At 29.3% G+C, this 14,933-nt stretch overlaps 1 protein-coding gene across 1 annotated transcript in view; it reads left to right on the forward strand.

The window, feature by feature from the left end:
- LOC111684770 overlaps positions 1 to 14,933 on the forward strand; it is a 37,921-nt gene that overhangs the window by 9,314 nt on the left and 13,674 nt on the right. The window contains exon 2 of the mRNA XM_046955663.1: positions 2,376 to 2,493. Coding sequence (XP_046811619.1) covers positions 2,376 to 2,493 — 118 coding nt within the window. The remainder of the gene's footprint in view (positions 1 to 2,375; positions 2,494 to 14,933) is intronic.

Raw genomic sequence — 14,933 nt, forward strand, 5'->3', positions numbered from 1 at the left:
AAAGCGTTAAATATTTAAATATTTGCAAGATATTTATTAACAAATTTAAAATTTTTCAAATTAATTAAATTTTTAAAGAGAATTTTTTGCAAATTTGTTAAAAAAAAAAATTTCTATAGAAAGATAAAGTTCCATAAAATGAAAACGTTAACATAAAAAATGGAATTTCTAAAAAATATACGATTTTTTCGTTAAAAAAGGTATTGAAATAATAATAATATTTTAGAAATATAAGACATTCTATGGAAATGTATGAAAAGACAAATCCAAAATTTTTCTACAAAATGAGAATTATTGAACTGAAATTTTCTATAGAAAGATAAACATTGACGATTATACGCCAAATTTCATTGAATTATATCTGAAATTTCGACCTGTAGTTTGATTACAAAGTTTACAAGTCCTATTCGGGGGTTCGGCTGTATGGGGGCTAAGTGAAATAATAGATCGATTTTAACCATTTTCAATAGGCTTCGTCCGTAGGACAATAGAAGCTCATGTGCCAAATTTCATTGATCATGCGCCAAATTTTATTGAATTATCTTCAAAATTGCGACCTGTAGTTTGATTATAAGGTTGGACGGATGGACGGACATAGCTAAATCGACTCAGAAAATGATTTTGAGCCGATTGGCATACTTTAAGGTGGGTATAGGACCAATATTATTCTGCGTTATAAACATCAGCACAAACCCAATACACCCTCCCCACTAAAGTGGTGTAGGGTATACAGAGAAAAATCGCCACTAATTTCTATAATAAAAAGAATTTTTCGAAAACTTTCTTAAAACTTTTATATAAAAAATTAATTTTTCCGAAAATTGTCTTAAAAAATATAAATATTCTGAAAATGTTCTCTAAAAATACAAATATTTTTTTTATAAAAAGAAAAATTTTCCAATTTTTTTTTTATAAAAAAATAAATTTTCCGAATTTTTTTTTTAAAAATAGAAATTTTTCAAAAATTTTCTATAAAAAGAGAAGTTTTCTTAATATTTTCTCCGAAAATTTCTACAAATAAATTTAGAATTTTAGAACAATTTCTGTATATATATTTTCTTAATAAAAAGTGAATTTTTTCGATTTTTTTATAAAAGAAGTCATTTTCCAAGATTTTTCTATAAAAATTGAAATTTTCAAAAAAATTAAAATAATTTTTTGAATTTTTTTATTAAATAAAAATGTTTTATAAAATTTGAAAAGAATTTGTTTTTAAACAATTTCTATAAAAAGGAAACCTTTAAGAATATTTTTCTTTAAAAATATAAATTTATGAGTGTTTTCAATAAAAAAAATAATAAATAATTTTTTGAATTTTTTTATTAAAAGAAAATTTTTTTGGAAAATTTAAAAAAGAATTTGTTTTTAAATAATTTCTATAAAAAGAAAACCTTTAAGAATTTTTTTTATTTTTTTTAATGAAAAAACATAAATTTTTCTATAAAAATAAAAGATTTTTGAAAAGAAATACTAATTTAGAATATTTTCTATGAAAAGGTTTTTATACAAAAATTAAAAAATCTTTAAAAACTAATATTTTGTAAATTTATTTATAAGAAAATATTTTATAGAACATTTTTAACAGTTTTCTCTTAAACCAATAACGTCCGTTTCGTTTATTTAGTTTAAATATCTTTTGTACCAACAAAGTATTTAATTGCTTACCAATATAAACCCATAAATATTTTTAAGTCATTCGATAATGACTTTTATTGGTTTATATACACATACATTTACAAATTGTGGCAATGTTTGTTTTGTATGTTTGTAACTTTATGTACCACAACTCAAATATCAAACTGACATAAGTATTTAGGACTTTTTTTTAAACATTTCTTATTTGCTATTAAATCTTGTGGAATATATATATTTTACTCTGGTCGTTTGTAGTCTTATCCAAATAGAAAGATAAAAAAATTTTATAAAATGTATAACATGGCCATTAATAAATTACTCAATTACTGTAACGTTTATCTGTGCAATTCTCAGCAATTTTCGTTTTCTTTTCTTGTTTTTTTTTTTTTTTAAATATTCTACTTTTCATTACTTCTTTTGTTGAAATAATGAAATTATTTTATCGTACTTTCTTCCTTTTTTTGTGTCCACACACTTGGTCATAGTTAAGGCTTTTTCATTTCATTTTAGCCAGGTCAAGTTTTGCAAGATAAAATTTCTCTCAAAATTTAGTTTCACTAGGTAACTAGTGATTCTTTTTTTAAAGGCATTTTTTTGTTTTTCTGAAAATTTATTTTAACTAGAATTTTGTGAGATTTTTTTATTACATTTTTAATTCCTTTTCCTTTTCTCAATTTTCACATTTTTCTCATACGCTTATTCTTGTTTTATTTGTATTTTTTTTCATTTTTTTCTTGCAGCTTTGATGTACGAGATAAAATGAACAGTGACCAGGCACGGCATTGGTCAGCGCCAGAAGTGTTTGGTTCACGTGCCAAATTTCATTTTGACTCTCAGCCAGCAACATTGGAAATTAAGGTGAGTGAAACATTTAAACATACTTTTATATGTTGCAGATATACATGGTAACATATATGTTGAAAATCATTTGCTTTTTTCTTTATTAATTTCAGCAAAGTGTATATGAGTTGTATTAAAACCAAGTTTGTCCTTATTTAAAGTTCTGATTGAAGGTTGTGATTTTGCTTTTCATTGTTTAAATTGCTAGATTCCAAATAAGAACAAAATATTAAATTATTTTTAAATAAAACTGCAGTTTTAAAGTTTCATTGTCGTTTGTTTTTTTTTTAATATACAAAATATTATACGTTCTTCATTCTTTAACATTGGTATTCAAACGCAACACTTTTGTTTTTTATTTAGCCTGTATATATATCCGTTTCTTTGACATATCCTTGTGTGTATGATCCTCTAGTCACTCACTTAAGGTCAAAATAATATCTTTTCTAGTTCTAGTTGTTTCTTGAATGTCTAGTAACTTTAGCAACTGTATAGAATTCTAAAATTACTTCCATGAGTCACACTACCAGTTGTATCATGAAAAAAATAACGAAATACATTTGTTATCGCGACTTCATAGTCTCTTATAAAATTATAGATTAAAGAGGGGAAATCTATTCCACAGATTACTCAATTACTCCGAGCATCATGGAAATTTATCCGTATACTGACAACACTATTTGATAAAAGTCCAAAAAAGACCGTTACTTAGTTTTACACTTTTCCAAAAGATTGATAATTTTCACCAATATCTTGCGAATAATTTGGAATTTTAAACAAGACTTCATGTTATTATACCCTACACCACTTTTGTGGGGACTGGTGTAGTGTATAATATGGTCGGCTACGCCCGACTATACATTCATACTTGTTTTTTTACTTAACTTCAAGTAAAAACATTTACTTTGTAAAGTTGCACTGATGTTATTAAAGACACCTGTACGTATAAGTGTTAATTATTTATTGATATTACAAATATTAAGTATACGCCTAATTTAGATATTTTTTTAAATATTACAAAAATTCATTATAATGGATTAAATCTGTGCTCGCGCTGTGTTCAGGGCTAATATTGTCTACTTTTACTGTTTTGTCACTTTTAGCTTTACTAATAGCTCTTGCGAAGTCATTTCTGTGTTGTCTTTCCAAACATCGACAATATTGTATTACGGTGGCATTATTATATTGTTGACATTATATTTTGGCATAGTAATCTGATCCTATATTTAGTTGACTGTGCACTTAATATATTACCACCCAAAGGTACTTTCAGTCAATATTCATGGTTACGCTTGTTCCCTGTGATATCCTCTATTATCTAGAGATGTCAGATTCTGTGTTATATGACAATGAATCCAACATCTTCTTTGTTACTGTCCTGCATTATAGGACATTCGACTACAAATTTTTATGTCCTCTTTTGAAACAGTAAATAGAATTCCATCCTTATAACACAAAAAAAAGAGAATTAAAGTCGTATGGTTTATATTTTTTTGTGTTTACACGATTGGTATAAAACAATTACAAGGTAAGATGGAAACAGCTGTTTCACTTTTCTTGTATGTGTTTACATAAAAATACATTCCTGATCTAATGCGACCTGCTTGTTTTTGGAATCATTTCAAAAAAATAAAGGGACCCACAAAAACGACTGTCAAATTTTCAGCCCGTAGTCTTTCTTAATGTGTGATGGTTTCATTACATATTGCGTTTAGACAATCCCATCCGTACTCTCCTAAATAAAATTTTGACAGATCATATTACTTGTGTGATCTTGTAAAGCTGGCTTTACAGGTATCGCAAAGGAACCAAAATGATTCACGTGAGCATCTATTGCAGCTTAAACAACCAACCGATTACAAACAAATGTCATACAATCCATCCATGATCTTTTGACCATACTTTTCATATATTTTGACTAATGACTGATCAGATATTTATGCTTTATGATTTTCTTGTTTAAGTACAATATGTTGGACTTGTTTCATTGAACTCTATCTTATTCAATTCTTCACTTAGTTCTTTACGTCTTACTAGCAGTGTATTGAAACTTTCACACATGGCAAAATTGAAATCTTTACTCACATCATATTTCCTTAATCGATATCTTTAGCCTAAATACCACAACGAGTAAGTGACGAAGCCACGTCTATAGCGATCATTCTTTTTTGAGCTGCACCATACTTATGACTACATGGTTAACCTGTGATTACGTTTGGTGATCAGGTGAAAACCCTATAATTGTATGAGGAAATATGGTGCCGCCTATGATGACATTGTGAGATTACACCCGATTCAGTAAATACTTCCCCATTCATATTAGTATTGCCTGATCCGTGCAAATGGCTAATTGTGCCTTTAAATCGCTGATATGTAGCAAAGTTTTTCCAGTTTTAAAATCTTTTTTTCATTATTTTGGCTAATTCCATTTTGTTACAGTATTAAACGCGTCCAGTTGCATGATTGTGATTCTCTTCTAGCGGAGATTCCATATCATAAGAACTTGATTCGCATGTTTTAATAGAAGAAAACCATTGGATATTGGCTATCTCGACGATTCCCCAGTGTATTACCATTTCTCAGCATAACATTGTCAGGTATTTGCACAGCCCCAAATACGAGAACTTTGTATTCTTCAAACATTCTCGAAATCTGTAACAATTCAGTAAATTTCAAAAGCGTTGAATACTTAAACTTGTCAATATTGAGGGATCATTTTATATTCTATTTTTAAGGGTTTTATAATCATTTCAGTTTAAGATGGGTTCGTGATTGGTCATTTGCATCAGATTGTAATTGCAGGGATTTTTTATAGAAATCATTTGCAAATCCATCCCTCCAAAATGATTCCCTTAAAGCTGTGCCAGTGATTCTTTGAAGGTCTATTATAAAGAAAAATTTTAAAATCCCAAAAATATAAAATATATTGCTAATTTTTTGAATTTTATATATATATATATATATATATATATATTGTAAAACTTCTTTTAATTACATCCAATTAAATAATTTCAGTTTAAAACTTAAAAAAACATTCATTTTTTCCTACGATAACAATACTTTTTTAGTACTAATATGTAAACAAATATTTACATAGCAACTGAAACACGGCCCAGTATATTGTAAATTAACTGTGTATCCTTTTCTTGACAGTGTTTTTAGAAAAGAGAAATCGAATCAATATCTAGATTCATAATGCTGGAATCACAGTCAACCATATGTAAAGCTTACTGGTCCATTATACTCACCTTAAACTGCCGGGACTGTTACTAATTCCTTAAATCAATTTACATACATACATATTTATATATCTTTCTATATATGAGTCTGTGCGAGTGAACTCAATTTTTCGTTTTTCTCTTTTATTATCTTTTACAGTTTATTATAAATTAACTTTTCTATTTTTTGTTTTCAGAAAAAAAAAAACAAAAAAGATCTAACTTAACGCTTTTCAAACAGCAAACAACTTTTATTTTATACTATATACACTCGCAACAGAGGATAGATAAAAAACAAAAGGATAAAAAATTGTAAAAACTTTTTGAAAGTAATTAAGCACAATTAGAGCAAATGAAAATGGCTTTTTTTTCGAACTATGCTTGTTTTCTTTGAGTTTTTGACCGACAGAACATTGACATATACAACAGGCAGACACACTTTAATATATATAGGGAAACACAATTACTCTGCATTACATATTTGGTATAAAGGGGAAAAGAACTAAAAGACACAAAAATAAAAAAACAACTTTAGCATCATCAACCCGACTAACCAAACCAAGCAACCACTAACTGTAGAGAATTTAATAGATACATAGACATTTATACGTGTACTTATCTTTGTATTTCGATACTTTTAATAGCAAAAATTATCCACATATAACAGATCTATTTTGTCTATTTTTCTATTGTCATTAGATGTTTTAGTTAGAGTATAATTTAGTTTTGTTTTTATGTGTAATCTGAGTATTTTATTTGTGCTTATGGGTATTAGTCTATTGTTGGAAGCATTTTTCTTATAGACAACTTCAAAGTATTTAAGTGCTACAATTTTCTCAAGTTTTATGTACATTTTCTATGATTCATAATTGTGGATATGTCTCAGTTTCTACTTGCTGTTTGATGCAATAATCAAACTAGATTTAATCTCTTGTTTAAAATCTTCAAAAATAACCATTCGCTTATTTTTTTTTTAAAAAGTGTCATTTTTTTAAGGGAAGAAAAATAGCTTCAATTGTCGTCGAATCTGGGTAACTGTTGGCTAGTATATTGACTACTGGACAGCCAGGACTGGAATATAGTCTAGTCTTCAGTCTTAAATGAACGATAGACTGGACCAGTTATAAATAGAACTATAGTCTACATCAAGGACTATAAAAAGCCCTAAATCCAAAATATATCCTTAACTGGCTCATAAGCTAGCCTGTAGTCTAGTCTATAGCCTAGTCTATAGTCTAGTCTATAGTCTAGTCTATAGTCTAGTCTATAGTCTAGTCTATAGTCTAGTCTATAGTCTAGTCTATAGTCTAGTCTATAGTCTAGTCTATAGTCTAGTCTATAGTCTAGTCTATAGTCTAGTCTATAGTCTAGTCTATAGTCTAGTCTATAGTCTAGTCTATAGTCTAGTCTATAGTCTAGTCTATAGTCTAGTCTATAGTCTAGTCTATAGTCTAGTCTATAGTCTAGTCTATAGTCTAGTCTATAGTCTAGTCTATAGTCTAGTCTATAGTCTAGTCTATAGTCTAGTCTATAGTCTAGTCTATAGTCTAGTCTATAGTCTAGTCTATAGTCTAGTCTATAGTCTAGTCTATAGTCTAGTCTATAGTCTAGTCTATAGTCTAGTCTATAGTCTAGTCTATAGTCTAGTCTATAGTCTAGTCTATAGTATAGTCTAGACGTCTATAGTCTAGTCTATAGTCTAGTCTATAGTCTAGTCTATAGTCTAGTCTATAGTCTAGTCTATAGTCTAGTCTATAGTCTAGTCTATAGTCTAGTCTATAGTCTAGTCTATAGTCTAGTCTATAGTCTAGTCTATAGTCTAGTCTATAGTCTAGTCTATAGTCTAGTCTATAGTCTAGTCTATAGTCTAGTCTATAGTCTAGTCTATAGTCTAGTTTATAGTCTAGTCTATAGTCTAGTCTATAGTCTATAGTCTAGTCTATAGTCTAGTCTATAGTCTAGTCTATAGTGTAGTCTATAGTCTAGTCTATAGTCTAGTCTATAGTCTAGTCTATAGTCTAGTCTATAGTCTAGTCTATAGTCTAGTCTATAGTCTAGTCTATAGTCTAGTCTATAGTCTAGTCTATAGTCTAGTCTATAGTCTAGTCTATAGTCTAGTCTATAGTCTAGTCTATAGTCTAGTCTATAGTCTAGTCTATAGTCTAGTCTATAGTCTAGTCTATAGTCTAGTCTATAGTCTAGTCTATAGTCTAGTCTATAGTCTAGTCTATAGTCTAGTCTATAGTCTAAGTCTATAGTCTAGTCTATAGTCTAGTCTATAGTCTAGTCTATAGTCTAGTCTATAGTCTAGTCTATAGTCTAGTCTATAGTCTAGTCTATAGTCTAGTCTATAGTCTAGTCTATAGTCTAGTCTATAGTCTAGTCTATAGTCTAGTCTATAGTCTAGTCTATAGTCTAGTCTATAGTCTAGTCTATAGTCTAGTCTATAGTCTAGTCTATAGTCTAGTCTATAGTCTAGTCTATAGTCTAGTCTATAGTCTAGTCTATAGTCTAGTCTATAGTCTAGTCTATAGTCTAGTCTATAGTCTAGTCTATAGTCTAGTCTATAGTCTAGTCTATAGTCTAGTCTATAGTCTAGTCTATAGTCTAGTCTATAGTCTAGTCTATAGTCTAGTCTATAGTCTAGTCTATAGTCTAGTCTATAGTCTAGTCTATAGTCTAGTCTATAGTCTAGTCTATAGTCTAGTCTATAGTCTAGTCTATAGTCTAGTCTATAGTCTAGTCTATAGTCTAGTCTATAGTCTAGTCTATAGTCTAGTCTATAGTCTAGTCTATAGTCTAGTCTATAGTCTAGTCTATAGTCTAGTCTATAGTCTAGTCTATAGTCTAGTCTATAGTCTAGTCTATAGTCTAGTCTATAGTCTAGTCTATAGTCTAGTCTATAGTCTAGTCTATAGTCTAGTCTATAGTCTAGTCTATAGTCTAGTCTATAGTCTAGTCTATAGTCTAGTCTATAGTCTAGTCTATAGTCTAGTCTATAGTCTAGTCTATAGTCTAGTCTATAGTCTAGTCTATAGTCTAGTCTATAGTCTAGTCTATAGTCTAGTCTATAGTCTAGTCTATAGTCTAGTCTATAGTCTAGTCTATAGTCTAGTCTACAGTCTAGTCTATAGTGTAGTCATGTCTATAGTCTAGTCTACAGTCTAGTCTATAGTCTAGTCTATAGTGTAGTCTATAGTCGTGTCGATAGTCTAGTCTATAGTCTAGTCTATATTCTAGTCTATAGTCTAGTCGATATTCTAGTCTATAGTCTAGTTTATAGTCTTGTCTATAGTCTAGTCTATAGTCTAGTCTATAGTTTAGTCTATAGTCTAGTATATAGTTCATTCTATAGTTTAGTCTATAGTCTAGTTAATTTTTTAGTCTATAGTCTAGTCTTCAGTCTCTAGTCAAATCTATAGTCTAGTCTATTGTATAGTCTTTTAGTCAGTTGTCTAGTTAGTAGTTATTCTATAGTCTAGTCTGAAGTCTAACACTTAATCATTTTGACTTTTTTCAATTAATTCCCAAAAAAAAGAATGCGCATATCCCTCATGAAACCACAATTTAATTTTGAACTCATTATTTACCTCTTTGTATATTTTTTTCGATTTTTTAGATTATTTAATTAACATTGCAGTTAGTTTGTCAAGCAGACAATCACACTAATCGGTATTAAATTTTCTAATTAAATTTAAGCCTCTTTATTTTATGTTTTAATGTGACTATTAAATTGCCACATAATCTACGATTATTGGTTATTTTTACTTTCTAAAAATAGATACGTAAACAACGATGAAAAGAATCAACAACAGCAGCACTGAAAATAAAACAAATGTTACCACAAAATTTGTATTAAATTTTATCAAACAATCATTAAATACCATCATACAAATCCCTGATATTAATGCCAATATAAGAGTTTAATATACGACAAATAATACATTTATTTTAGTAAGAGTATTACCAAAATCATACACATCCTTTAGAACCATTTCTACTGTCTCCTGTGAAGCTACCTTCCACCACCATAAAAAAACACAATAATAACTCTATAATTTCTTACACGTTTATGACCAAATAACACGTAAACTCAGTGAATGAAAATGGCGGGGAACGAAAAAAAAAAAAATAATGTCAAAATATTTAAATAAATATAGAAAGAGAAGAACAGAGCAAACTCTAGAATTTATTTGTTTTGTTTATGTGTGAGTTTAAGTATTAAATTGTTTATATCCAATGAACATTGATTATAGTGTAGTAATCTTATGTTATAAAATATATTTTATATCCGCTTCTGTCAGTGTTAAAGTAAGAGTTGTGAGTAAGCTATCAATACCCAGCAGTTCTGGATGCTTGTGGCGAAATGTCAACATTGATAATGTCGACTTTTCAAAGGGCTTAAAAATGATTGAATTTGAGAGAGGTACTTGATTACCCATACTTTCTAAAATTTTAAAAAATATTTTGTAATTCTAATTTATCAATAAATTTTTTATTAAGGTCTCACATCTAATCATAGTGTTTAAAGGGGAAGGATATAATGTAATATTGAAGAAAATACTTATGAATTTTATTTTAACTGCCTTACCTTGATCACTTTCTCCTACTTAAATATGGAGTACTTTCTGGCTCTCAGAATGTTCTTAACAAAAATTATGTGGATCTGTTATATGCATAAGCTTATCATAATGCTTATAATGCTTATAAATTTGGTCTTCTAGACGAATTTTCGAATTTTAAAGGTTCTTGAGAAGTGTTTAGTCTGGTATGTTTCATCGCTTCCAAGATAAATGTTCACAGTATGTCTGTAAATGCTTATAAATTTGGTCTTCTAGACGAATTTTCTTTAAAGGTTCTTGAGAAGTATTTAGTCTGGTATGTTTCGTCGCTAGTCTATGACTAATCCATGAGCAAGGCTATGTACTAGTTTATTATAGCTAAAATTAATACTGATGGCTAAAAAAGAGGAAGAGGCATGGGATGGGGAATCTTCTCCGAAAAACTAAATCTTATACTGTCTCTTCAACTACCTGGCACCTCGCCAGAGAAAGGAATCCGGGAACTGAACCTCGAAAATTCGACATATATATATGAACAGCCATGCAGCAATCAAGGCTCTTAACTCTAATGTTATTAAGACAAAATGTCATCTCAATTTTTATTCGATCATTAGTACAACTAACACAACATCACATTGAGTTAATATGGGTTCCAGGACATAAGGGCAACGGGAAAATCAAATATCTGATGAATGCGCAACCAAAGGGTCGCCCCTAGACTTAAGCATTGTGCAAAAGGATATTACATACCCCTGACGATCCTATCAAAATTGGTAGAACGATTGTTAAAACGAAACTCAGGTGGTCAAATTTGTAGAATATCGAGACTGATCTGACAGACTGTGACAACAGTCTAAGACTCTCTTATCTATTAGTAAGAACTCGATTAGGCTTCTAACTGGTATAATTACTGGAAACTATATGATTGAAAATGTTTGAACGATTAAAAAGTGGAATGGTACAACACCTTCTATGTGACTGCCCAGCCTTACGAGAGTACAGACTACTCTATCTTGGTAGAGCTCTATTCTATGATCTAGTCTGTCTCAGAGATGTGTCACTAATAAACATGATCGGGTTTTCACGTAGACCGAACGGACCAAAAAGTTAACGGAATTCTCTCAACACTAGGGAATGGTTATTTTATGGGTATAACAATTGCCACAATTCGCTTGCTAGCGAGTAATCCATGTAACCTAATATAATATATTGACTTGTTTATAGACTGAACTATTGAGTAGTCTATACTCAATTTGATTGTCTATTCTACGGAATTGAATTGAATTTGTTTAATGAACAAGTCTAGTCTTTGGATTATTTAACTAACGATTTTATAGTATATCGACTAGTTCTATGAGTTATTTTACTAAGTATTCTAGTCTATTGACTTGTCTATGGGTTATTTAATTAGCTGTTTTATAGTCTATCGACTATTCTATTGAGTAGTCTATTTAGTAGTCTAATGAGTAGTGTATTGAGTAGTTTATTGAACAATATATTTTCTATTAAATTTTCTAGGTCTATGGACTAGTAAATAGTCTATTAACTAGTAAATAGAATACTTTTATGAGTATTCTATTGAGTATTATATTCAGCAGTTTATTGGATTTTTTTCTAAATACTCTACAGTATATCGACCAGTCTTTATATTCTTTTATTAACTGTTCTATAGTCAATCGACTAGTCTATGGAATTCTTGATTGTGTAGTCTATTGATTAGTATATTGAGTAGTCTATTGAGTAGCCTATCGAGTAGTTTATTGAGTGGTTTTTTAAGTAGTATATTTTCTAGTATTTTTACTAAGCATTTATCGATTAGCCTATGGATTCTTCAATTAACTATTCGATAGTCTATGGATTACGTTATTGATTAGTCTATTGAGTAGTGTATTAAGAAGTCAATTAAGGAGCCTATTGTCTAGTATATTAACTAATTTGTGGACTTATTTCATTTCTAGTTTTTTGTTGGTCCATTCGTGATTTCTAATCTACATTCAATCTTCTACAGCAGTAGACTGTTTGGGCTTTTAATATCTATAAATTTAACTCCTCTCTCGATTTCTGGTTTCTGTAAAGAAATAATGTAAAAAATAATGTTATGGCTCTACTTTGGCATATTATTATCCCCCAATATGCTTCTTGATGGCTTTTGGATAACAAAATATATGATTACATATCTCGACCTCATATTCGATATAATTTTACATATTTTACCTTAAATTTTAATTGATATAGTTGTATGTCTTATATTATTATAAATAAAAATCTCAGTTCCAACCGTATTTTTCAAAGTTTATTAATATCCTCCACATTCTACGATCATACTTTCCATTAAGTTTCTCTTTCCCATAGATTTCCTACAATGCCATTTAATGTAAATCTATACACATAATTCCTCCAAAGTTAAATGTTTTATTTTTATCCTTCCCTTACTATTGAAGAGTATTTATGTTTCTATTTAAAGAGGAGTGAAAAAAATTAAGGAAATTATTTTTTTCATTTCCTCTTTTAACCTTCATGTTCTTCTTCACACAAAGAAAAAAGCAACAATAACAAAATACTCAATAAATACTTTACGGCTTAAAGTCGTGTTACAAAGCTCTATCAATGACTACTTACTGCTTCACGAAAGCATTGGGTGTTTTTCCAGCACAACGAAAAGAGATGAAGAACATAAAGACCAAGAAGTAAATCAAGTTATCTGGAAACATGCAAGCTATTAATAAAGAATTCGCGTGCGTTTGCCAATTTAACAAGTTGATATGGTCGAAATTTGTTATTGATGTTGTACGAATTAAAAAGTTGTGTGTTATAAAAAAAAACAACAGAAGAAAACGAAAACACAAAAACAACAATAATAACTTAATGTATTAACAAACAATAAACATTTGAAAACTTATTTGTACATGTATGTCTGAATGTATTTTTTTTTATTTTGTACCTACGAAAATTTGGCAAAAACATAATCTACTTTTAGGGAGTAAAAGGAAAAACAAGAAATTACATTGTTTATATTGTAATTCGCTAAAATGGAATAAACAACACTGTTTCGAACAATAATAACAAAAGGACCTTCACGCTAATGGGGCTTTAAGTGTTTGTATATTAATTATAGCACACAGTGATATAAACACATATACATATATGTGTATATATATGTGTGTGTGTTTATAGGTACTATGTACTATCTCATACAATTTTATCCGCTTCTCTGTTATTTTGTTGGTAAACGCCTTGTATTTGCTGAACAAATAAATTGTATTGAAATATAAATATTTGAAACTATAGCTCATCGGGCATTATGGAATGGTATATAATACGCAATGAAAACTAAATTATAGCATGGACTAAGATGTCCACAAACAAGTGTGAATGTATGGTCGGGCATGACCGACTATATGGTAACCTACACGGAGTAAATATGTTCAAAATGTGAGTTATTTTTTTTTTATTTTTTTACCTTTATTCTGGAATATTTTGTCATTAACGTCTATTTCGAACTTTATCATGTTAGCAGTGTTTATAAATGATTTTTGACCTTCAAATGAGGACCGATCATCACAAAAATTTACACTATTATTTGATGATTTTTGTTGACATACTAGAACAGTTAACATAATTATAAATCCAAAAGCCCTATCAGGAGTCACAGTTGAACGAGGGCTAGGCGAACTAATGGACCGTTTTCAACCAATTTTGATATCGTTTGTCCTTGTCAAAAGAACAGTATGTACAAAATTTCATCAATTTATCTGCATAAAAGCTTTGCATGGACAAGCAGACAGACAGATGAATGGACTGATGACAAATAAAGTGATTCCGAGCAGATTGATGTACTTTAAGGAGGGTGTAGGACTAATATTTTTGGATGCTACGAAGGATATAGAAATATACTACACTTTACAATGTGTGTGAAACGAAGTCGGGACTATATGGCATATAGTCAGGATTAAATTTTGGAAAATATGCAGTAATTTTGATAATTAAAAATGATTATAATTATTTGAATTATAATATGTTATACTTAACTTAATATATAGTTTCAGACTTAGCATAACATCTGACTGAGTGCTGGACAGTGTTTTAGTCTGAAGTCTATACTCTAGCATGGAACACAATATAGAAATCTGATGAAAGTCAAGACATATAAATATATGTACAAAACTGTAGTTATTATTTAGAATAAAGTCAAGAGTAGGGTAGAATGGGGATCATTCGTCATAGGGGCACATCTGTCAATGCGAATAACTTGAAAACCGAGTAATCGATTTTACCACATTATCAAATTTTGTTTTCGTTTATTGATTATCTATCATTCTTGAAAATTTGAAACATTAACTTTACATATGATTGTTTTTCAAAGGACTGTAAAAATATTTCACTGTGTGAACTTTTTGTGCTAATATTTTTAGTTTAATTTAAGGCCGTTTAAAAAAAGTGGTCTCCCCTCTACCTTTTATAATGGACGATAGTGTGGACTGTAAGAACTAGGCGTAACGGAAGTTAGTTAGTTAGTTAGTTAGTTGGTTAGTTGGTTAGTTAGTTAATTAGTTAGTTAGTCAGTTAGTTGGTTAGTTAGTTAGTTAGTTAGTTAGTTAGTTAGTTAGTTAGTTAGTTAGTTAGTTAGTTAGTTAGTTAGTTAGTTAGTTAGTAAGTTAGTAAGTTAGTTAGTTAGCTA

Source organism: Lucilia cuprina, chromosome 2 (assembly GCF_022045245.1).
Source record: "Lucilia cuprina isolate Lc7/37 chromosome 2, ASM2204524v1, whole genome shotgun sequence".
Lineage (NCBI taxonomy): Eukaryota > Metazoa > Arthropoda > Insecta > Diptera > Calliphoridae > Lucilia > Lucilia cuprina.